General features: G+C 36.7%; 2 protein-coding genes across 9 annotated transcripts in view; one reads left to right on the forward strand and one right to left on the reverse strand.

The window, feature by feature from the left end:
• LOC137416610 (uncharacterized) overlaps window positions 1-23,994 on the reverse strand; it is an 81,459-nt gene that overhangs the window by 14,823 nt on the left and 42,642 nt on the right. For all 8 annotated transcript variants that reach the window (XM_078784310.1, XM_078784307.1, XM_078784308.1 and 5 more), the window contains exon 2: window positions 22,662-23,177. In XM_078784310.1, the coding sequence (XP_078640436.1) occupies window positions 22,662-23,177 (516 nt within the window). The remainder of the gene's footprint in view (window positions 1-22,661; window positions 23,178-23,994) is intronic.
• Window positions 139-1,772, forward strand: LOC144893609 (uncharacterized). Its single transcript, XM_078784304.1, has 4 exons — window positions 139-304; window positions 721-1,152; window positions 1,239-1,432; window positions 1,525-1,772. Exons 1-4 carry the CDS (start codon window positions 188-190, stop codon window positions 1,610-1,612), a joined length of 831 nt encoding a protein of 276 aa, XP_078640430.1. The 5' UTR covers window positions 139-187; the 3' UTR covers window positions 1,613-1,772.

The following is a 23,994-nucleotide window of genomic DNA, read 5'->3' on the forward strand; positions in this document are numbered from 1 at the left end:
TGTTGAAACATTACATCATTTTCTGTTGAGACATTACATCATTTCCAGTTAAGACATGCCCAGACTTGCCCAGACTTGCCCACACTTGCCCAAGGGAATTTCCACAGGAAATGACACACCCAGTCTTTCTTATAAAAGGCACTAACCACACAGGCCTTTTCAAACACACTTTCTGCTTCACTTGAGAATGGACTACTATGCTGAAAAGGAGTTGGATAACTTTGACATTCCTTGGAGTCCTACTACCTGTGTGGAGCTCAACCTTCAGATTGATGAACTGGACTCGAACCTCTTATCAATGGAGGTAAGTTTATTTATTTATTTATTTATTTATTTATTTTTTTTGTATTTTTTTTTTTGTATTTTTTTTTTTTTTGTATTTTTTTTTTTTTTGTATTTTTTTTTTTTTTTTTTTGTATATTTTATTTTTGAATTTTTTTTTTTTTTTTTGTATTTTTTTTTTTGTATTTTTTTTTTTTTGTATATATATATATATTTTTTTTTTTGTATTATTTTTTTTTGTATTTTTTTTTTTTTTTGTATTTTTTTTTTTTTTTTTTTGTATTTTTTTTTTTTGTATTTTTTTTTTTTTTTTTTTTTTTTTTTTTTTAGATAAGACTCGTGCAAGAGTCATCAAAGTTTCTTTTAATATTCATAGAGCTTGATTTATATAAATAATAATATTGTATTAAATTAATACGTTGTTATTTTCTCTCACAGGAAATTGTATCTGAGATACAAAATGAAAATACCACTTTTGCCACAACCTGGGGTGAAATGATGATTGATTTGTTTGAAGACCTTTTGAACAACCAAGACCCACAGAACGAGTTCTACCTTGATGACCCAGCCAAAGAGTTATACCGTGGAGACTCACTAAATTTGGGAAAAACAAATTATGAGGTCTGCCTAGATGGTTCTAACTGTGGAGCCTACCTTGGAGACTCACTAAATTTGGGAAAAACAAATTATGAGGTCTGCCTAGATGGTTCTAACTGTGGAGCCTACCTTGGAGACTCACTAAATTTCATAAAATTAGGAAAAGAGTTTTACCTTGGAGACTTTGAAAACTGGTTTCGTTTTGGAGACTCTAGCTGTGTGGAGCTAAACCTTCACCTTGATAAACTCGATTCAAATTTCTCATCAATGAAGGTAATATTTTATTTTAATATACATATAATAATTGTGTATTAAATGTAAAAAATAATTAATTAATACGTTGTTATTTTCTCTCACAGGAAATTGTATCTGAGATTCAAAATGAAAATACCACTTTTGCCACAACCTGGGGTGAAATGATCGATTTGTTTAAAGACCATGACCAAGAGAACGAGTTTTACCTTGATAATCCAACGAAAGAGTTTTACCTTGGAGGCTCTTTGGATTCTAAAGCAATGAACAATGTTCTTTCTTTAATGACGTTTGATTTAAGGTAAGTTCAGTTGATTAATTAATCAATTAAAGTATATGTTATTTCATTCAATATTAGATAAGTAATATATTTCTTTTTTACATGTATTTCAGCAATATCAAGAAAGTTCGGGGAAGAAGATGCTGGAAAATACTTTCTTCCCATTTCTACTTTTTCCAACTTGAAAGCCTTGAAAGATAGAATTGGAGGAAGAGGAAAAATATATATATTGAAATACGTATTAAAAAACATTTTAAAAAAATATTGAAATACGTATTAAAAAAAGAAAAGGAAAAAAAGATTATGCTAGGGTTAGGGTTGGGATTTTGAATGTGAGGGTTAGGGATGGGGTTGGGTTAATGGGTTAGGGATGGGTTGGGTTAGGGTTGGGATTTTGAATGTGAGGGTTAGGGATGGGTTGGGTAAGGGATGGGGATGGGTTAGGGATTGGGTTGGGTTAGCGTTCTGGATGTGAGGTGAATTTTTGAATGAATGTCAAACCTCACAGACTCATTTATCTTATATTATCATTGAATTGTTTTAAAAAAGTTGGGAAAAGATAAATAGAATTGGAAGGTCATACAAAGAGATGGAGTTAAGAACTTTTTTTAATGGTTGATGTAATGGATTCAGTTGTTTTGACTAACAAATATGGTGTTTTAATGTGGGGGTTGGGTTAGGGTTTGTACATTATTATGACCCACTCACACACACACAAAAGTTAAGCCCCAACTAAAAAGTTGTGGGATTCTGTGTTTGGGGTTCACAGATTTAAAAACGTATCCCCATGATACACACAAAAGTTAAGCCCCAACTAAAAAGTTGTGGGATTCTGTGTTTGGGGTTCACAGATTTAAAAACGTATCCCCGTTATACACACAAAAGTTAAGCCCCAACTAAAAAGTTGTGGGATTCTGTGTTTGGGGTTCACAGATTTAAAAACGTATCCCCATTACATTTTTTTATTTATTTATTATTTTCAAGGGTTATCAGCTTTGTTTTTTGTAATTCCTGTGAATAAAATGACCCTAAGATTTCTTCTCCATTTAAATCATATAATTTGTAGGTCCAAGGGACTGTATCCATTACATCAACGATTTTAAATAATTCATTAGTCCATTTTTTTGTATAACCTTTCTCAAAATGGCTTTTCCATCTGTATATTCTTACAATATCACCAACTTTGAACTTCGGTTTTCTCAAATTAATCTCCTTTTCATATTCTAATTTTGTAAATGATTCTGATGGTTTTGATTTTGTTGATGAATGAACGGTATTATTGTAATTATCTACAATACCCTGAATTAAATACACCCATTTTTGAGAACCGAGTTGTGTGAATTTTTTATATAGCCTCTCTTTCAAAGTACGATTAAAACGCTCAATAACAACTGCTTTTCCTTCATTAAAGGTGCTGTATAATTTAATACCCTCCCCCTTAAGAAATTTCATAAATATTTTGTTATAGAACTCTGTTCCCTCATCGGTCCACAGTTTCTTTGGTTTTCTTTTACTTTTATTAAATATCTGTTGGAAGGCTAACATCAGAGTATAACCTCTCTTGTTTTTCAAAGGAACAACCCAAGCAAATCTACTCCTCAAATCAATAACGGTTAAAGCATACTTGTATCCCTTATCATTTTTTAGTTCAATTAAATCAGCGGACCATATGTGGTCGGTGTATTTAGAATAAACTTTCCTTCTTTTAAACTTTGTGATTATAGGTTTATGTAATTCATCAGCCAAAAGCTCCTCAGTCTTGATGACATCATGAGAGCCTAATAGTTTTTTGAGGGTGAATAACCAAGGCCAAGTTTCAATTTAGCATTTATCAAATTTCTCACAATAAACCTATCAACTTTCTCTCTCAACGTTGGATTTTGTATCAAAGACAAATTATACAACATTTCTCTGTCGGCTTTATGTTTTTCAGTCAACGTAGTGGTTTTCCCATAAGCAATATCATGCTTCATACACACTTCATCAACCCTATTTGTAGGTTTAGACCAAGGTTTAGGATTGTCAGCCTCATCTAATCTTTTATCCAAGTTTGTTCCTGGGCCACAGAAAGAATACCCTGGAAGGTGTAATTCCCCTGGAATTCCAGTTGTTGTAAATTTGCTACCTGACAAAAACTTTTGTATGTCTCCTCCACTTTTAGGAGAGATGAATTGACACTTTTTAGAGCCACACACTTGACATATTCCTTTTTGATAAACTCTATTATTTTTAGCTTTAACATAAGAGATATTTTTAGATTTAGTTTTCTTTTTACATTTGAGACAATAACTCATATTTATTTATGAGAAAAAGTCCTACATAGTGCCAAAACCTTTTTGGTTTTCAACATATACATTTCTATCTTGATTTTTAAAACATAAAGAATCCTTAGAAATGGCTTCACTCTCTCCTCCATTTATTTACAAATAAAACTAACTAAAGTCAATAACACCAACATCATCAACTATATGTTGTATATCTGCGCTCTGAATTCATTATAGCAAATTTAAAAACCAATATGTTCGTAAGAGTCATTAATTCTTTATTTTCCTCTTCAGTGCGTTGAGATTTATTTATTTGCCGTAATACCTTCAATCTTTCATTAATCTCAGGAATGGTCATATTTTTATATTTTTCCACCCTCTCTCTTTCCTCCCTCTCCTCCTTCTCCTTCTCCTCCTTCTCCTTTTTCTCCCTTTCATCCTTCTCCTTTTTCTCCCTCTCCTCCTTCTCCTTTTTCTCCCTTTCCTCCGTCTCCTTTTTCTCCCTTTCCTCCGTCTCCTTTTTCTCCCTTTCCTCCTTCTCCTTTTTCTCTCTTTCCTTCTCCTTTTTCCCTCTTTCCTCCTTCTCTTCTTCAACTCCTTCCTCATCCCTTGCTACCCTTGAGTTTGAACCCCAAAGAATATTATACATATACTCATCTGGATTTTGAGATATTCTTGTATCTATAATTATTTTTCTCATAATAGGATACCAATAAGATTTGTTGACGATTTCTAAAAGAGTTTTATATTTCATAACTTTGAGAAGTTCATTTTTATTTAATATTTTAAACAAGTCTCTATTTGTGGGTTTAACAATATCAGTATAAGGCCAGTTTTTAATGACAAAATTCCCATGTATATGCTCCAAATCATAAGGTATGTAATACCGAGCACCCTTTTCTTGTAGGTATCCTTGAATACAAAAATTATAATTCTCTTGTAGTCTTCTTCCTGCCATTTATGTATCAGAAATATATGTGAGATTAATATTATGACAGGTAATACCACCCCATCTTCCCACTACCAAATCGGTTTGTATTCCTCGGCTTTCTATCCTTATCTCATTACCTTCCTTCTTTGTCATGCGAACCATCGCTATACTATCATATATTTTTCTTTTCTTAAAATCACGTATTTGTTGTTTACTAATTGTACTTCCACATAAATCCTTATCTTCACCAAGTGGATAATATTCTTCTTTACGAGACTGATTTAAATCATGTAGGTCTTCTATGTTTATTGAAAAAGACCAATTATACCCTAAATCAGGCATATCATACCCCCATTTATTAATTCGCATATTAACTAAATGTCCTTCTTTATAAAATTCAATTGTAAGCAGGTAGTTAAATTCAATGAGGAAAGGTGTATGGTCAGTATAACCAGGTGTTGTGGTTGTAAATTTTACTTGTTTAACAAAACGTGCTGTTTTCTTTAAAAATATATATTGTGATAAATCACTTAATCTAATTAAGTCATTCGCATCTGTAGGGTTTGGATAATTGATTAATTTATAAGTATTCTTCATATTAATATTTTTACTTACACTATATTTTTGTCGTTCAGCCTGTGCCTTTGTATAATAATTTGATAAATCAATATCCTGAGAGGATTTTCCAAAGATAGAACCATCTTTTCCAACATAAGTCATTTATATTAGATTAAAAATGATATCATAAAAATTTTCATTATTGTTGAGTTGAAATAATACATATAAACATAATTGACCACAACATTTAGAATTAATTTCTTGAACTTGAAATGTTTGATAAACACCATTCTGTAAGAATTGTATTACTTCAACAGGTGGTGGCATACCATAACTATCAAAATAATATTTATCCTGACTATTATGAATACAAACCCAATGAGAACCATTCTGTGTGTCTAAATTCATAATAATATTCTTTGTATTCTTATTTATATGTATTAATTCATCTCTCATACAAATAACCACATTATCAATTTTTAGTGTTTTACAATACTTAGCTAGTTCTATATTTGACGTTGTATTCTTTCCAAATTGTTTAAACCATTTATCCATTTATTTATGAGAAAGATACAATCCATTACCCCGTTTAGTTAGTTTAACACCCGCTTGAGCGATAGAGGAAAGCATATCTCCAACTAACAATCTAGCTTTATCAGGTAGACTTTCAAGTTTTTGAGCAAAATCTACAATTACACCACTTCCACTAATTTGTTTCTCCAACTCCTTGTTATGTCTTTCCAATTCTTTTTGAGCTTTTAGTTGTGCCTTCCTTTCGTTAGCAGTTTTTATCGCTGCTGAAATACCACCAGTCAATGCTCCTGCCGCACTTAAACCAGCAAATAAAGGAATTAGAAACGGGAGAAATCCTCCTCTTGACTCGTCTATTGAATATTTCTTTAACATAGGTTTTGTCATTTTAATTTTAAGTGATCCAGCATCATTTAGTGTTTTCACCTGCTCTCTTGTGAGTAAAACATCAATTCTTACTGCTCCTTTTCTTTGAAATGTATTAACATTAATAATACAAGGCTTTTGATTTTGAATACAAGATGTTAATTTATCAAGATTGATTTGATTAACATATACCCCTACCATTTATTTATGAGAAAAAACCTATGTGATATTAATCATAACACCATTATCTGTATTAATCTGTAATTCTGTTTCCTCCAAAAGCAAACAATAAGCATCAACTTCTTCATTCTCTCCTCTTTCAATGTATAGAGAAGTATCCACTCTATTAGACTTTATAGTTTCCTTTTGAGAACTCAGGTCAATTGCGTAGATTGTATAAAGTTTTTGAAACGCAACCATATCCAAAATAGGTTCATTATTACCATTACTTTCACACACCTTTTGGTAGGACTTGTAGGCTTCCGCATAATCATTTTTTTCCCAATCAATTTCCAATCTATCTCGCGGATAAAATGTTCCATCAAGAGAAACCCGAAGTTGTTTCACCTTAGCATTATCACTCAGCGCATTATTCTTATTAGTACCCTCCTCTCCATCTGGTTTTTTTAAAATGAGCCAGAGGTATCGTGGCTTTCCTTCAAGAACACCCAAATTCCAAGTGTAGGTAGTGTGTTCCAGTTTAACGTGTTGACATCTTCTTTTAAGGTATGATACATTTAGCGGTTTCTTTGAGTTAAGTCTTCTATTTAACATCTCTTCCGTTTTAAGATTAGGAGTATATTCACTGATATACCAACACAAATCATTAATAACAAATTTATTATTTTCTCCAAAAGCATTTTCATCCCCAAAAAGCAACCTATTTACATTATCATTCCTTTGTAGTTGAAATCTAATTTTAAGGCCATACAAAACTTTATCATAATCACAAAATCCAAATATACCTTTCAGAGGTACTGCTACCGTAAAACTATTCTCTGCTTTTGTATCATCATTATACATTGACTTCCTTTGACTATAACCAGGGTCAGCATTTGTTCCCGTTGACATATCAGGAATAAAACCTTCAACAGCTCCCTTACCCATTCTATCACTAAACGAATATAGTGTAAATTTCATCATTTCAGATATAGCAGAGACATAATCAACCGCTTCAACCTCTTGTGTTCCAATATACAGGCGGACACTATCAAACATTTTCCAGAAGAAATCATTTACGAGTGTAGCATTAGTATTATTCGCAGCCTTAGTGAATTTAAATTTACACAGCAAGAAACTATCAGCTATATTCAAGTAAGTTTGTTGATTATTTATTTCAAAACTTTTTGTTCCGTTTGAATTCCAGTCTGTTCCTGTTATAGCATTTACCTTAAAATAGTCTTCCTTTTTAGTAGAGTTTGAAATGATAATCGTATCATCCAAATCATAGATACTATCAATCGCTTCCATACTTGTATTTATATAGCATTAAAATCGTTGAAACCCTGACCCAAGTATTTTAATGATTTTTTGTCGTTCTTGTGAAGATAGTTGAGTTTTACCTTTTTTAATTTCTTTGATTGCTTGTAATTTATGAGACTCCTTTTGAGCATCTTTTATACTCTTTATAGCACCCGCAACTGAGCCCACGGCTGAAGCAGTTGAACCAATTAGGTCTTTATGTTTAAGGATGGTTGAACCAATACCCATTAGAGTATCAATTATCCCATCTCCTTTATTTCTAAATTGATGTCCCACACCCCGTTGTCTCTTTGGTTTATAGTATCCTCTCCCAAGAAACATACCTTCACCCTTATAGTATGGTGAAAGGAACATCCCATCCCCTGTAATTATTTTATATTTTCCCAACTCGTGTTTTCTCACAATAACCATTATTTATTTATTGAAAAACTTCACGTAGGTGAATTCTGATGGATATAATTTCATCATTAAAGGATATCATACGATTATCTTGGTCGGTTATCCTAAAATTTACTCTGTATATGGTTTTTCCTGACACAGGTAAATAGACAAGATTTTTTGGTTCCATATTAAATTTATAACCAATCGGGGTTGAGTATGCGCTGAATGAAAATATTGTATTTGTTCTTATTCCATCGTTATAAGCACCATCAATCAAATCACAATGAATTAATACTGAATTTATACCGGAGGATATTTGAATGACATTATCACTGTAAAACGTCCCGTTAGTTTCAATCTTTTTAGAAGAGAACCCCAATAGCTCTCTGAACGAATTTTCAATCGTGAAATCAACTTTATAATTATTTTTAAGTTTAATAGTTGATTTTGAAGTGTGTTTTTGAATATCTATTACAATATTTTTTGGTTCATCACCTTTTTCTTTCATAAGGCGAGAGACTTCTGAAGATATTTGAGAAATCTCGTAAGCACCGGGTGAAACGGTTATAGTTTTATATCCACTTCCTGGATTATAACTAAACTTGTTGTTTTTCTCTGTGATATTAAAAAGGGTATTGTAAGTCTCCATTGACAACAAAGAAGCCTCATATTCTTTTTTGGGGTCAAGTTGTAGTGGGTAAGGGAATGAAGCTGTGTAATCACTCGTTGTGAAATTAAAACTAAGAATTGTGCTTCTCATCTTATTTAATATCTAATAAAATATCTTTGTATTGACATTTATTAATTATTTTCATATTCATCAACTGATCTAAAATGGCGGATGCTTCATTAAAACAATTGTTGTTTCCAGCCTTCTTACTACCTAACAACAATAATAACCTATTAACTAATTGTGATGGGTCATTTGGAAGAAAACTAACACCCGAACCAAGCTTACTTAAAGCATCAATAATATGTTTCTCCTTCTCATTCTTCTTACTTTTACCAGCAACAGAAACTCCATAATCAAGTGCGTTTAGCAACTCAATATACTCTCTATCTTCCTCTCTTTCCATATCAAGCGGTTCATCAAAATAAGGTGAATTAGAATGTCCATCTTTTGTTAGAAGAAACATTAATCTTGGGGTTAATTCAACATTTGGTTGGTCAGAACTTAAGAACACCAATTTATCATTAAATATCAATAACTTTTCTTTCACAAGATGGAACTGTGCTGGTTCTTCTGTTGGAATGAGACCTGCTCTGGTTTTTGAACCCTTCAAATATTCATTGTTTTGAAGAGCTTCTACAATATAATTGGAAAGTTTATTTACCTTCTCAAGATGCCGAAATAATCCTTCATCATCATATTCTAATTCTCCAAGTTCTTGCTCTGTCATTTGACTAAAATCTTTGAGCATTTGAAATTTTTTTGGAGTAAATTCTACCGTGGGAACTGTAGGTGAAATCGTTTGTTGAGTTTTTAAAAGTGGTTTAAAAAATTTCTCTTGTTTTCTTTCAAAGGCTTCTTCACCAGTTAGTTTCTGTCTCCTTTTCTTCTTTATGTCTTCCTGTTGCTTTACAACTTTTGAAACCAACTCTTGATGTTCTTTAAACTTTCTTACTCTTTCTTCGGTATTCATTTTCTGTATTTATTTATTGAAAAATATCATTTAGTATCTCATCTTGTTTCACAACAATATATTTATATTTTCCGATCGTGTGTTTCATATTATTTTCAAATTCCTTCTTACTACGTAATGTAGAACAATTATCTCTCCAAAAATTATTTGTATCTATTGAATTTAACTTAAATAAAATAAAAGTATTAGCATTGTTTCTTATTGAGCGCCGAGGGAGTTGAAAATATGACTGACTAAGATAAATACAATTACAAGAAGAATGTCTCCCTCTTGTATAGTAGCTATCCATTACTGTTTGGTTTCTCTCATTAACACAATCATCAAAGATAACGAGGTTCTTTTTTGATTTATCTAAATCTTGAGGTGAAGGTATATCATCCGTATTATCACTGAGAATACAAGTTATGGGTTTTAGTTTTGATTTTGATTTCTGTGTATCACAAAATAATTGTATTATATCATCAATATTATAATCATTTAGTTTGTTTTGAAGTTTAAATAAACCGATAATGTCTTCCTTTTTAAGACCCGCATTAAAACCCTGTGAGAGTAGTTGATACTCAGGTTGAAAACTTGACTTTGTAAAAATTATTAAATTATCATAATCTAAAAAATTAGGACTAAGGAGCATCTTTAAAAGTAAACAGGTTTTTCCACATCCGCTTGAACCGACTATTAGACATCTCAATGAATTTGGAAGATTTTTATGGTTATTAAATTTTATCTTATTTTCCCAAACGGGTAAAAAATCATTCATTTATATATTTGGAAAACAAGTCATCCAACTTTTTTTGAGTTTTTTGAGAAACTCTATATTTTATCCTGAGTTCAGGTTTAATTTCAAAATAATCCATTATTTTGTTTATATAGTATCTTGTATTAACATTTCCATTAAAATTATTTTGAATAATAAATATCATTAAACCCTTATACATTTCCTCAATACAAATAGTCTCTTCCCTTGTAAGAAATGGTGTATTATCACCATAATACTTAACATTCATCTCTCTTATTAATCTTGTAAAGTAATTCATTTTTGGTTCTAATTTAAAAGAGTTATATATTTTTCTATATTTTTTGTTATCATTAATTAGAAGATAATCACAGAAAATACATTGTTTATATGCTTCTGATTCTGTATTAAGCCCCACTCTACCACAAGCCAGACAATTCTCTAATTTATCATATGGAGAGTCTGGAAATTCTAAATATCCTTCAGAATTTATCATATTTATAAAGTAAAATTATACTTAAAACAAAGTGCCTTTTTTAGAGGCTTTTTTAAAGATGAAACTGTGCTTAAAGTAAAACACCTTTGAGCTTTTCAACTCGTTTTATGTATATAACTTTACTTAAACTAAACGCAAATTTATTAGCTAATAAATACAATGTTTCAAAACACAAAAGACAAATTTCAATCAATCTCTACTTCGGTGGAAGATATAGAAAAATATGTCAAAGATGTTAAATTGAACAAAGATAAATATGGAAATTTTTGGATTAAACCCATAATGGAGAATAACATGTGTCCTTTTATTAAATTTACGGGACAAGCTATGTTAATTAATAACTCTATTAAAGTAAATTTGACAAAAGTTTCTCCACTACTACTAACAATTTACTCAAAGCTTGAAAAGGTCATTGATAAAGAAGCTTTGAAAATGAATGATAAGACCATCAACGATTCTAGAGGAAACATTTGTATATTCTTTAATAGACCCAAAGATGTGGGTGAAATTAATAATATGAATATTAGTGGTGAACTATCATTCCGTACTCTGATTATTAGAGATTATTTGAAAATAACATTTAATGTAGAAAATATTGTGGTTATTAGTTCTAATGAAAGAAAACATATAGATATTGATGGAAGTTTAATGGTATGTAAATGAGTGATATTAACAGTCAATACTCTGAGAGTTATTATACTGAGAGTCTAGGATCTGAAGATAGTTATGATACTAATAGTTTGTGTTCAAATGATAGTTATGAGAGTAGCTTTATTGATGACTCAGATAGTGAAATTGAAATTGATGAACTAGAGTATCTAAACTTTCTGGCTAATACATAGACGCTTTACTTTAAGTAAAGTTATATACATAAAACGAGTTGAAAAGCTCAAAGGTGTTTTACTTTAAGTAAAGCTATATACATAAAACGAGTTGAAAAGCTCAAAGGTGTTTTACTTTAAGTAAAGTTATATACATAAAACGAGTTGAAAAGCTCAAAGGTGTTTTACTTTAAGTAAAGTTATATACATAAAACGAGTTGAAAAGCTCAAAGGTGTTTTACTTTAAGCACAGTTTCATCTTTTAAAAAGCCTCTAAAAAGGCACTTTGTTTTAAGTATAATTTTACTATATAAATAAATATGATCAAAGCAACGTATTGTGATGTTTGTGAACAAGAATATAAACACTACAAAAGACACCTTAAAACTAACAAACACACATTTAATCTACTTCACCTACTATCTCCTATTCAGAAGGAAACAAAACACTGTTCTGCATGTAATAAAAATATCCTCAAGAAAGGCTTCGAAATACATCTTAAAACAATTCTACATTTATCAAATTTTATCACAACTAAAAACTCTGATGGCGCATTCAAAGAACATATTAAAATAAGAGTCTTTAACTTCAAACCTCCTGAACCAGAGTCTATAGTTGATGCTGTAGAAATAGTTAAACCTGCTGTTCAAACGTTGATTGAAAAAACACTAAAAGAAATGAAACCACTTAAATTTTATATGGGAGTAAAATTAGAAATGACAAAGGACGAAGGAGTTATAGATACACCATACATGAGAACTGAGCCACACTTTATATCTTCATATCAAGATTTTAAAACATCAGGAGTCTATGATGAACTTATTAAACAAGAGCAAGATGTGGATAATTCAATCGTAGGAAGTGGATTCAATATAGGAAAAATTATTTACATAGACATTCATATTCTTAAATCAGATCCTCTAAAAGCTTCTTCCTACATTGATTTACCCAGTGTTATCAAAAATAGAAAAGCAGTTATCAATATCAAAAATAAAGACAATAAATGTTTTCTCTGGTCTATTCTAGCACACTTACATCCTCCACATTTTCATGATGAAAGAGTATCTCATTATAAAAAATATGAGAATACATTAAATACGAAAGATCTAAAGTTTCCGATGGCTTTAAATGATATTCCTAAATTTGAAAAGATAAATAATTTATCAGTTAATGTTTATGGTCTAACAGAAACAAACAGCATTCAGGTTTTAAAGCTTTCTGACAATTGTAAACAAACTCATATTAATCTTCTATATTTTAATTCAGAGGAAAATTCACATTATACATACATTAAAGATATTGCTAAATTAATAAAACCACAAGTATGTAAAAGAACAAATAAAATATATATTTGTTTGCGTTGTCTTAACTTCTTCCATACACAAGAAAGATTAGATAAACATTCAAATTATTGTGGTGAACATAAATCAACGGTAATCAATATGCCTAAAGAAGGCTCAAATATCACATTCAAAGATGAAAAGAAAAAGATCAAACATCCATTTGTTATATATGCTGATTTTGAAAGTATTCTAGAAAAAATAGATACTGCTTCTCCAGATCCAAAAGATTCATACACAAATAAATATCAAAAACATACTCCTTGCGGTTTTTGTTATTATATCAAATCATCCGTTGGTGATAAATATAACAAGTTAGAGGAGTATAGAGGCTCAAATACCCCAGATGAGTTTGTGAAACGACTAGAAAAAGACTGTGTCCGATTAACCAAGATAATGAGAGAAACTAATAAACCAATGTCCTTGACGAGTGAACAGAAAAGGGAATTTAGAAAAAACAATGTTTGTCATATTTGTGAGGAAAAAATTGGTGAAGGTCTAAAGGTTAGAGATCATTGTCATCTCACTGGTAAATATAGAGGTCCAGCTCATCAAAGTTGTAATATTAATTATCAACTCCCCTCTTTCATTCCTGTCTTTCTTCATAACAATGCTCATTATGATACGCATCTATTTATTAATGAACTTTCAAAGACATCTGGACACATTTCAGCAATTCCTAACACAGATCAGAAATACATTTCATTCACAAAAACAATTCACACATCTCCTATTACTCATATCAGATTTCTTGATACATTTAAATTCATGGCAAGTCCATTGGCTAACTTGGTTCAAAATCTAAAAGAGTTTCCATGTCTTTCAGAGTATTTTTCAGATAAAGATTTTCTAACACAAAAGGGAATTTACCCCTATGACTATATGGACTCATTTGAGAGATTCAATGAAACACAACTTCCTTTAAAAGAAAATTTCGATAACAAATTAAACAACAGTCATATATCTGATAAAGATTATGTACACGCACAAAATGTTTGGGAAAAATATAACATCAAGAATCTTGGTGAGTATCACGATTTGTATCTCAAAACTGATGTGCTTTTATTGGCCGATGTATTTGAAGCCTTTAGATCTGTTTGTCGCACTGGATATGGATTGGATCCTGCTCACTACTACACAGCACCTGGATTGGCTTGGAGCGCGATGTTGAAAATGACAAAACAAGATTTGGATTTGATAACCGATGTCGATATGCTTTTGATGATTGAAAAGGCAAAAAGAGGTGGAATTTCACAAGTATGCTCGAGCAGATACGCAAAAGCAAATAACAAATATCTTCCAAATTATGATTCAACGAAAGAGAGTTCTTACTTGATGTACTATGACGCAAACAACTTGTATGGCTGGGCAATGTCTCAAGCTCTTCCTTATGGGAAACTAAGATGGGTAAAGGAAAAAGACTACACAAAGGTTTTACAAGATGTATGTATCTCTACACAAAAACAATTGGATGATTCAAAGGTTGGTTATTATTTTGAGGTCGATTTAAAATATCCTGAAGAACTTCATATCAAACATAAAGATCTTCCATTTGCTTGTGAGAAAGAAAGTCCAAAGAAAGAATGGTTGAGTGATTATCAACGATCGTTTGATATAGGTGAATCAACAGAAAAATTACTTACTACATTATATAACAAGAAAAATTATGTACTACACCAAAGAAATTTGCGACAATATTTATCAAAAGGTCTAAGAGTAGAGAAGATCCACAGGGTTCTAAAGTTCAATCAAAGTCATTGGTTAAAGGGGTACATTGATTTTAATACACAAAGAAGAACAGAGTCAAAAACAGATTTTGAGAAAGACTTTTATAAATTGATGAATAATGCGGTCTTTGGTAAGACCATGGAGAATGTGAGGAAAAGACAAAATATCAGACTAGCAACATCTTGGGAACAAGCATCAAAATTAATTAATAGACCGAGTTTTACTAGAGCTGAGGTCTTTACTGAGAACTTTTGTGCGATCCATTTGGTTAAAGAGAGTATTGAAATGGACAAACCTATTTACATTGGAACATCAATTCTTGACTTGTCAAAGTCATTAATGTATGATTACTTTTATATTAATCTAAAATCAAAGTATAAGGATAATGTGTCATTGTTGTATATGGATACTGATAGTTTTATTTTGAAAATTAATACTGATGATGTTTATTCAGACATGAAAAAGGACATTAATATCTATGATACAAGTAATTACAGTCCAGAGAGTGAGTTGTTCTCTTCTAAAAATAAAAAGGTGATTGGAAAGTTCAAGGATGAATTGGGAGGAAATGTTATGAGTGAATTTGTGGGATTGAGGTCGAAGGCTTATGCTTATAAATACATTGTGAATAACGTTGAAAAGACTGATAAGAAGTTAAAAGGTATAAAGAAAAATGTCATTAAAGAAACAATAAACTTTAAGGATTATTATAACTGTTTAACAACAAAGAAAGAAGAGTTTAGAAAGATTAATGGAATAAGAAGTTATAAACATCAATTATATTCAGAAGAGGTGAATAAGAAAGCATTGGGGGCTTTTGATGATAAGAGGTTTATTTTAGAAAATGGAATTGATAGTCTCCCTTATGGTTATATAAGTATATAAGTGATAAGATATATAAGTGATAAGATATATAAGTGATAAGATATAAGTGATAAGATATATGTGATAAGATATATAAGTGATAAGATATATATATAAGTGATAAGATATATATATATATAAGTGATAAGTTAAAAAGGGGGGTTAGGGATTTTAACGGGCTACCGCCACCTTTTTTACTATTATATAAATGATAGAACCAAGTATCAACCAGACTAAAGAGTGGAGGTGTAATCAACCTTGGTATATAAATGGAAAACATAACGAATGTGAAAAATATCAGATTCAAGAGGTTGAGAGAATCACTGGTCAGAAGGTTCTCAAGACGGATAAACGTATTCATTTGTTAAGTGGGGTAATGGAGGGCGGGAAGAAAAATATATTAGAGTGGAGTGAGAACATTAATGGTTATATCAATCGGATAATAAATATTATAATTTTAAAATGGTATGTGGGAGAGGTGGAGGTCAAACAAGAACCCTCCGTGAAACATACCACTTTATACTTTCACAACAAAAGGTTAAGGAACCTGTATACTTTATAAATATACTTGATGGGGATGAGTTATATAGGAGAATGGAACTCTTAAAAAAGTTAGAAAGAGATAATATATTTATAGGCTCATTAGTAGAGTGGTCTAAGGAACTACATTAAGGGGCTAGTGGGGGGAATAGGGTAAAAATTACATGGAAGTGAGAATGATCATAGGTTCATAAGGCTAGAAGGATTATAGGTTCATAAAGGAAGAAAATCATAGGTTCATAAGGCGAGAAGGATCATAGGTTCATAAGGTGAGAAGGATTATAGGTTCATAGAGGGAGAAATAGAGGTGTTTATGATTTTTGAAAAAGACAAGGGGTAAATGACATTAGATAGGGATTTCCCATGTTAAACGGAGGTGTCCCAGAAGCAACATTTATCACCTACTGGGATGGGTTTGGGACACAAGATTTTGAGGCAAACACAGAGTTGAGGCATTCAGCTTTTTCACGTGCGGAGTCAGCCTTTAAGCCGTTTGAGGTGAGGGAGGGGATGGAGGGGGAACAAACACCAGAAACAGATTTGACCAGACGCCACCAGGATTTGGAAGAGGGAGACAGATAAGAGAGTTCGGTCTTGAGAATGGTGAGATATTGTTTCCTGGCTCTCCTGAGGGTGGACACACACTTGTTTCGGGCTTTGTGAAAGGAAATGAGATTTCCTTCCGTTGGATTTGCTTTCCAGGAGACGAAAGCAAGTTGTTTCAGGGCAACAGCCTCACCACAAGATTCCGTGTACCATGGACGGGAGGAAGGGTATGACAACTGAAGATGAGATGGTATAAATCTGTGCATGAGAGAGAGCAATTTACTTTGAAAGAATTCCCAGGATGAGTTGATGTCAGAGGCGGTAGAGATGGGAGACCAGTCCAGATGATTGATGGCTGCTTGAAGAAGGGTTGAAGGAAAATAGAGGGAGACTTGGAAAAACAAGGGATCTGGGGAAGAATGAGGACACGAGAGGTGAAGATGGATACAGGAACAAACTCTCAATCACAGAATTGGAAGGAAAAACTGTAAACCTGGAAAGAGGTGGACTAGGGGGGGGGGGGTGGAGGGGGGCTGGGACTAATGGAGGTAGAACATGTCACAGTGGTGGATAAGAGATGACCTGAGATGGTGGTGAAAAGCTGTCTTAAAGACCTAGAGGGAGGAGAGGGACTACAGAGAGTGTGGGAGTTTGTTCCAGAGGCGGGAGAAAAGAGGAATGAAAGAGTGAAGGTGAACAGAGAGTCTTGATTTTGGCAGTTTCACCAGAAGAGGGTTGCTGGCAGATATTGTGCGACCTGAAGGAATATTTGGGGGACAGAGCAGAGACAGAGCTGGGGGAGCTAGGCCGGAGAGGAGTCGATAGAAGACAGAAAGACCACCTACCTGCCTGCGGTGAGAGAGAGAAAGGCCCTCAGAATCAGCTTCATCATTAAATAATACGAGTATAAGGTAATCTCCATACATACATTCAGTTTGTTGCACAAAAAGGCATTATTCTAGCAAAAAGACTGGATCACAAGATGTATTCATACAACAGGGCATTTAAAAACATTTACAAGAAGCATAACATTTTCTGGAAGGGAATGCAAAAAGTGTCTATGGAATTACAACGTGAAGTTCAAGGAAATTACAGAGATTTACAGAGATACTGGCATTTAATGGAGCTAAAGAAAAACAGATAGATGGTCTACCGAGAACATGAAGGATATTGGAAAGCGCAGGGAAGTAGTTTGAGAGTAAAAAAAAACAACTTATTGAACAGAAAATAGAGGAGGCAGGACAGAATAGCAGATTTTTAACGAGAACGGCACTCGGTAGAGCGCATACCTCCACCAGACAATTTTGTATCCCAGTGATAGGCCGGATCTGGATTCGGACCTGAACCAAAATCTATTCGGCTTGTTCTTGTCACCTAACAAACTCGTCCACCAAGTTTACTCATAAGTCGTCCACAACCTTTTTAAATATCATGTTGTGGGGGATACCCCATAGAGGCATAATTCACTAGCACGGGACCAGTGGGTCTATTGAGGGTACGGGCGTGGCGTGTGCTCAGGTGTTGGGGCCACGCCCCTGTAAGAGGAGCGGGCGGAAGTCATGGGGGATATTAAAAGACATGAGTTCCGGTCGGGTTTGAGTTCTGTGGAAATAAAGGAGCCGTGAACAAGTCAAGAAGTTTTTACCCTCTCGTTGTCCGCAACTCCTACATTGGTGACCCCGTCTTACTCTTGAACGTTTTTGGAGCTTTGAACGAACATGGCGACAAGCGCAGTTTCGATCAAACTGCTGGAGTTTTGGGAACGACAGGCTGCCATTTGGTTTGCACAAGCTGAGGTCCAATTCGCCATTCAGAGCATTTCTGCTGACGACACTAAGTATTATTATGTCGTGTCTGCGCTCAGTGGCTCTACCGCGACCAGGGTGGTGAGCTTTCTCCAGGATCCTCCGGAGGGCGGCAAGTACGAGACGCTAAAGGCCCTGCTGCTTGATACCTTCGAGCTCACTGAGGCCGAGCGCGCCCGTCAGCTCCTTTCTCTACCCGGGCTGGGCGACTCCAAGCCGTCAGAGCTGATGGACCACATGTTGTCTCTCCTGGGCAGCCACCGGCCATGTTTTCTCTTCAAGGAGCTGTTCCTGCAGCAGCTGCCAGGACAGGTACGGTCAGCCTTGGCCAACTCGCCCGTTAAGGATTTCCACGCCCTGGCCAGGGAAGCAGACAAGTTTTTCTCCACCAGACAGCAATGCAGTGTGGTTGCATGGGACCCCGGCCCCGTCGAGCCTACGCCGCTGGTGGGCACCGTTGTGGCCGCCATTACGGCCCAGCGGCGGAAGCCCCCAGGCTTGTGTTTTTACCACGCAAGGTTTGGTCCCAATGCCAAGGCATGCCGGCCACCCTGCAGCTTCAGCGAGTCAGGAAACGGAGTGGCCAGCGCTCGTTAACTGCCATGAGCGTCGGCCGTTCGGGCAGTTTGTTGTTCATTTCGGACACCGACTCCGGCGTCGTTTCCTCTGAGACACAGGTGCCCAGTTGAGTGATCTGCCTGCGTCGGCATTGGACCGGGAGGCCGGGAGTCACGGCCCCGCTCTGGAAGCCGACAACGGCAGTGCCAATCAGACTTTTGGTAAACGAAATGTGGCACTGTGTTTTGGCGGGCAGCGGTTCACATGAGATTTTGTCACGGCGAGGGTGTCCACCCCCTCGCTGGGCGCTGATTTCCTCTGCGCCAACGGCCTATAGGTGGATGTTAAAAATCGGCGGCTCATTAATGCAGAGACATTCAGTTCACTTCCATGCTCGCTCAGCGGGTCCACCTCGACGAGGCTTGCTTGCACGCTCTCGACCTCTGATGAGTTCGCCCGCCTCCTTACCGAGTTCCCGGCCCTTACACGGCCCACCTTTTCGGCCGTTGTCGTCAGTCACGGAGTGGAGCATCACATTCCGACCACCGGCCCGCCTGTCTACGCCCGGGCTCGACGCCTCGACCCGGGGAAACTCGCTGTTGCAAAGGCGGAGTTTGACACGTTGGAGCATCTTGGCATCGTGCGATGGTCCGACAGCCTGTGGGCCTCGCCTCTCCACATTGCGCCGAAGCTGGGTGGCGGTTGGCACCCGTGCGGGGATTATCACCGCCTTAACGACGCCACTGTCCCTGACCTCTACCCAATCCCGCACATCCAGGATTTTTCTGCCCGCTTGTCCGGTAAAGTTTTTTTTTCTAAGGTGGACCTCATTCGTGGTTACCACCAGGTCCCCGTCCGGCTGCAGGCCATTCCTAAGACCGCAGTGATTACACCGTTTGGGCTTTTCAAATTCCTCCGTATGCCTTTTGGGCTCAAGAACGCGGCCCAGGCTTTCCAGCGCCTGATGGACAGCGTGTTGCGGGATTTGCCATTTCTGTTCGTCTACCTGGACGATATTCTCATCGCCAGCGCCAGCACATGCTTCACCTCCGAGCGCTCTTTGAACGCCTCAGTCAGCACGGCCTTATCAGTAACCCAGCCAAGTGCTTGTTCAGGGTGGCCTCAATTGACTTTCTTGGCTACCGCATCATGAGGGAGGGGGCCATCCCACTGCCGTCTAAATTGGAGGCTGTGAAGGGTTTTCTGCGCCCCCTCACCGTCAGGGCCTTGCAGGAGTTTTTGGGCATGGTGAACTTTTACCATCGTTTCGTGCCCCGTGCGGCCCAGCTGATGCGGCCCCTTTATGAGGCCCTCAAGGGCAAGCCTACCAAATGCGCCATCGACTGGACCGAGGAGATGGCCAAGGCTTTCACGGATGCTAAACTGGCCCTCGCCAGCGCAACCATGCTGGCGCATCCGTCGCCCGATGCACCGATTGCTCTTACCATGGACGCTTCGGACTATGCGGTTGGCGCCGTGCACGAGCAGTGGGTCAACGGGGCCTGGCAGCCGCTTGCTTTTTTTTAGCCGGCAGCTCCACCCTAACGAACGAAAGTACAGTACCTTCGACCGTGAGCTCCTAGGCCTCTACCTAGCTGTCCGACACTTCCGTTACCTGTTGGAAGCCTGCCCATTCACGGCGTTTGTGGACCACAAGCCCCTGGTTTTTGCCATGGCCAAGGTCTCGAAGCCGTGGTCTGCCCGTCAACAACGCCAGCGTGGCGTGCGCTCTATGAAAGCTGCTCTCAGGGCCAGCCTCCGGGATGACAGTTGGGCCGACAGACTCCCGTGGGTAATGTTGGGCCTCAGGACAGCCCCTAAGGAAGACCTCCAGTCCTCATCCGCTGAGCTCGTCTATGGCCAGCTGCTGCGGGTTCCCGGGGAGTTCATTCCTGACGCCACAAGCCCCTGGTCCGCTGCCCGTCAGCGGTCGGTTCTCCGGGAGAATGCCAAGATGTTTGCACCGGTGCCCACATCTCAACATAGTTTGCCTCAGGTCCACGTCCCGCCGGATCTACGTACAGCGGGTCCACGCCTCAGGTCCACGGTCCACGCCTCAGGTCCACGTCCCGCTTCGCACGCACACCGGGGGCCGCTTCGGCCGCCTTATGATGGGCCTTTCCGCATTCTGGAGGCCGGGGACAAGTCCTTCGTGGTCGACATCGGCGGCAAACCGGACCACCTTTCGGTGGACCGCCTCAAGCCGGCTCACTTAGACCTGGACCAGCCCCCTGGGTTGGCCAAACCCCCACGGCGGGGCCGTCCCCCGTCGGGTAAGCCCCCGGTTGGCCCGCCTACCGCCAAGCCACTAACAGTCCCTGCTCGGGTCATCAGAGGTAGTTTCGGCCAGGTAGTTAAGGCTCCCAGAAAACTGACATTGCTCGTGCGAGTGAATTTTGGGAGGGCGCATGTGGGAGATACCCCATAGAGGCATAATTCACTAGCACGGGACCAGTGGGTCTATTGACGGTATGGGCGTGGCGTGCGCTCGGGTGTTGGAGCCACGCCCCTTTAAGAGGAGCGGGCGGAAGTCATGGGGGATATTAAAAGACATGAGTTCCTGTCGGGTTTGAGTTCTGTGGAAATAAAGGAGCCTTGAACAAGTCAAGAAGTTTTTACCCTCGTTGTCCGCAACTCCTACATTGTTATATAATCGCTTCTTGCCCTATCTCCCAATGGTGAAGAATCACTTTTTAAAAAAATACTCCTCGTATCCGAATTCATATTCAGATCTTCACCAAAATCAAATCAATTCGTTCTTGTCACACACCCAACCTCTCCACCAAGTTTCGTCCAAATCCGTGCACAACTTTCTGAGATATCCTGCTATATATCATGTTTGGCCCTATCTCCCAATGGTGAAAAATCACTTTAAAAATTCTCGTAGCCGGATCCGAATTCGGATCTTCAGCAAAATCTAATCATTTCTTCCTTGTCACATACACTACCTCTCTGCCATATTTCGTCCGAATCCGTCCACAACTTTTTGAGATATCTTGTTCGCAGACAGACAAACAAACATACGGGTGAAAACATAACCTCCATCTGCCTTCGGTGGCAGAGGTAAAAATGGCTCTAGAAAAGTAAAAGAGTGCCAATAAATGGGTATATATCAGGATAGGAAGTAAGAACAACTACGTGTAGTGGGGATCAGTTCTAGGTCCGTCATTAATGTCATTTGCAGAAAAGATACTGAATAAGAATCCATTAGTTTATCTGAATTTACAGGAGGCAGTAAGCTGGGATACGAGTCGAATAGCTTGTAAGAAGAGAAACAGGTAGTTTGAAAACTTTGGAGGTATCTTAAGAAATCTGAGATGGAAATATTGTCGGTACAAGTGAAAGTTAATGATGATGGGTATGGCAGAAATTATTTTTCTGAATGTGTAGATTAGGCAACTCAAGAAGAATATGTACGATAAATTGAAGACAAAATATTGAAGATGTCAGCAGTGTGTCAGGAAACAAGATGTAAAGTAAACAACCAACCATGGTAACAACAACTGCAACCATTGATCATTTTGTTGAGAAAACCTCAGTTGAAGGAAACTGACAAAAATATTGGTATCATCCAAGGTTAAAACTACTTTTAACTTTGCAAAATGTTGAGTATTTGTTGACAAAATATATCCTTTATAGATCTTTCAAACACCCTCTTCATACCTTGTTGGTAGGTTTGGAAATTTTGAAAGGCCCATCGACAACATCCTCTTTTGATTCCTGAGCATGTTTTGGCTGTGAGGGAACATTGTAGAAACTCTCCACGCAATCAATATCACCTTTGGGGACTTGGTAGATGCTCTCATCTTGCTCTACCTGAAATGATGGTAATTGGTAGAGGGAATCTTCAGGATTATTGCTCCCTGGTACATCGTATAAATCGTGACCATTTTCAGATTCCCTTTGCAACTTTGGGACTTGGTATACAGTCTGATCTGAGCTCGGAGTTTCAGTGGAAATGGAAGCAGGCCGAGCACCACCGACATTGTCATACTCCCAAGATATGATGCGCAGACGATTGGCAGGGGCAATACCTTGCACACCACGCAAAGAACATAGTAGCCATCCGTGAAGATCGTTCGGTGGATTTTCCAGCACAGTGACGATATCTCCCTTGCGAAAACTCAGCTCGTCTGGAGATTCGGCCTTATTGTCAAAAGTCGCCTTGGCAAGTACGTTCTGTGAGACATAAAAGACAATCACAAAAGACTGATTACTTGTACTTAGACAATGACAATAATAAAGTAATAAATAATAAAATAATAATAATAAAAAATAAATAAATAATAATAAATAAATAAATAATAATAATAAATAATAATAATAAATAATAATAATAAAAGTAATAAAGACAATGGCTTCTTAATAAAGTTCTCATCTAATTCACTATTTCATTATGTATTTGGAAATGGAATAGATTTATCTATGGAAAGTGTAACAGGGCTACAAGCAGGCAGTGCAGTGCCAACTCTTGTCTTCCCCCACCCTGACCCATGATCTTCTTTTTTTTTTTAACCCCAATTGATCCTTTGACATCCAACCCTCGTATATGCAGGTTTCAATGTTTCCTCTGCTTCTCTTTCTATTCCTTGTTTGTTATTCCCTTGCTAATTGTGCCCAATTGTTGCCCCACTACCCAACTGTCAAATTTACCTTGCTCTTCCATGAGCCTCACTCTTGTAGAGAATTTTATTTTGATTTCTGTTTGCTGATAACTTTTACCATTGGTCTTTTAACGGTCCAATTAGTCCAGAGTTCATTGAATTATTTTTGGCTAATGTAAGGCAAACTCAGTGGCATTGTTGATTCATTGATCATCATTGTATTGGAAAAAATATATATAATTGTGTTCGAATGGGGGAAAAAAAAGGTTTTAAAAATGCATGGAATACAATTTATGGCAAACCATGTTAACTGACAAGGAAAGAGAAACTGGTCAGACCAGAAAAAAAACCCTCAAATTCCACACGAATGGTTCATAGTGTGCAACGTAATC

This window comes from Myxine glutinosa, chromosome 9 (genome assembly GCF_964187855.1).
Source record: "Myxine glutinosa chromosome 9, kmMyxGlut1.1, whole genome shotgun sequence".
Classification (NCBI taxonomy): domain Eukaryota; kingdom Metazoa; phylum Chordata; class Myxini; order Myxiniformes; family Myxinidae; genus Myxine; species Myxine glutinosa.

Excerpts from the sequence above, each read along its gene's own strand:
- LOC144893609 (XM_078784304.1), top strand. The coding sequence starts at position 188 with ATGGACTACTATGCTGAAAAGGAGTTGGATAACTTTGACATTCCTTGG. Across the intron at positions 305-720 it reads CGAACCTCTTATCAATGGAG|GAAATTGTATCTGAGATACA; the intron begins GTAAGTTTATTT and ends TTTCTCTCACAG. Across the intron at positions 1,153-1,238 it reads CAAATTTCTCATCAATGAAG|GAAATTGTATCTGAGATTCA; the intron begins GTAATATTTTAT and ends TTTCTCTCACAG.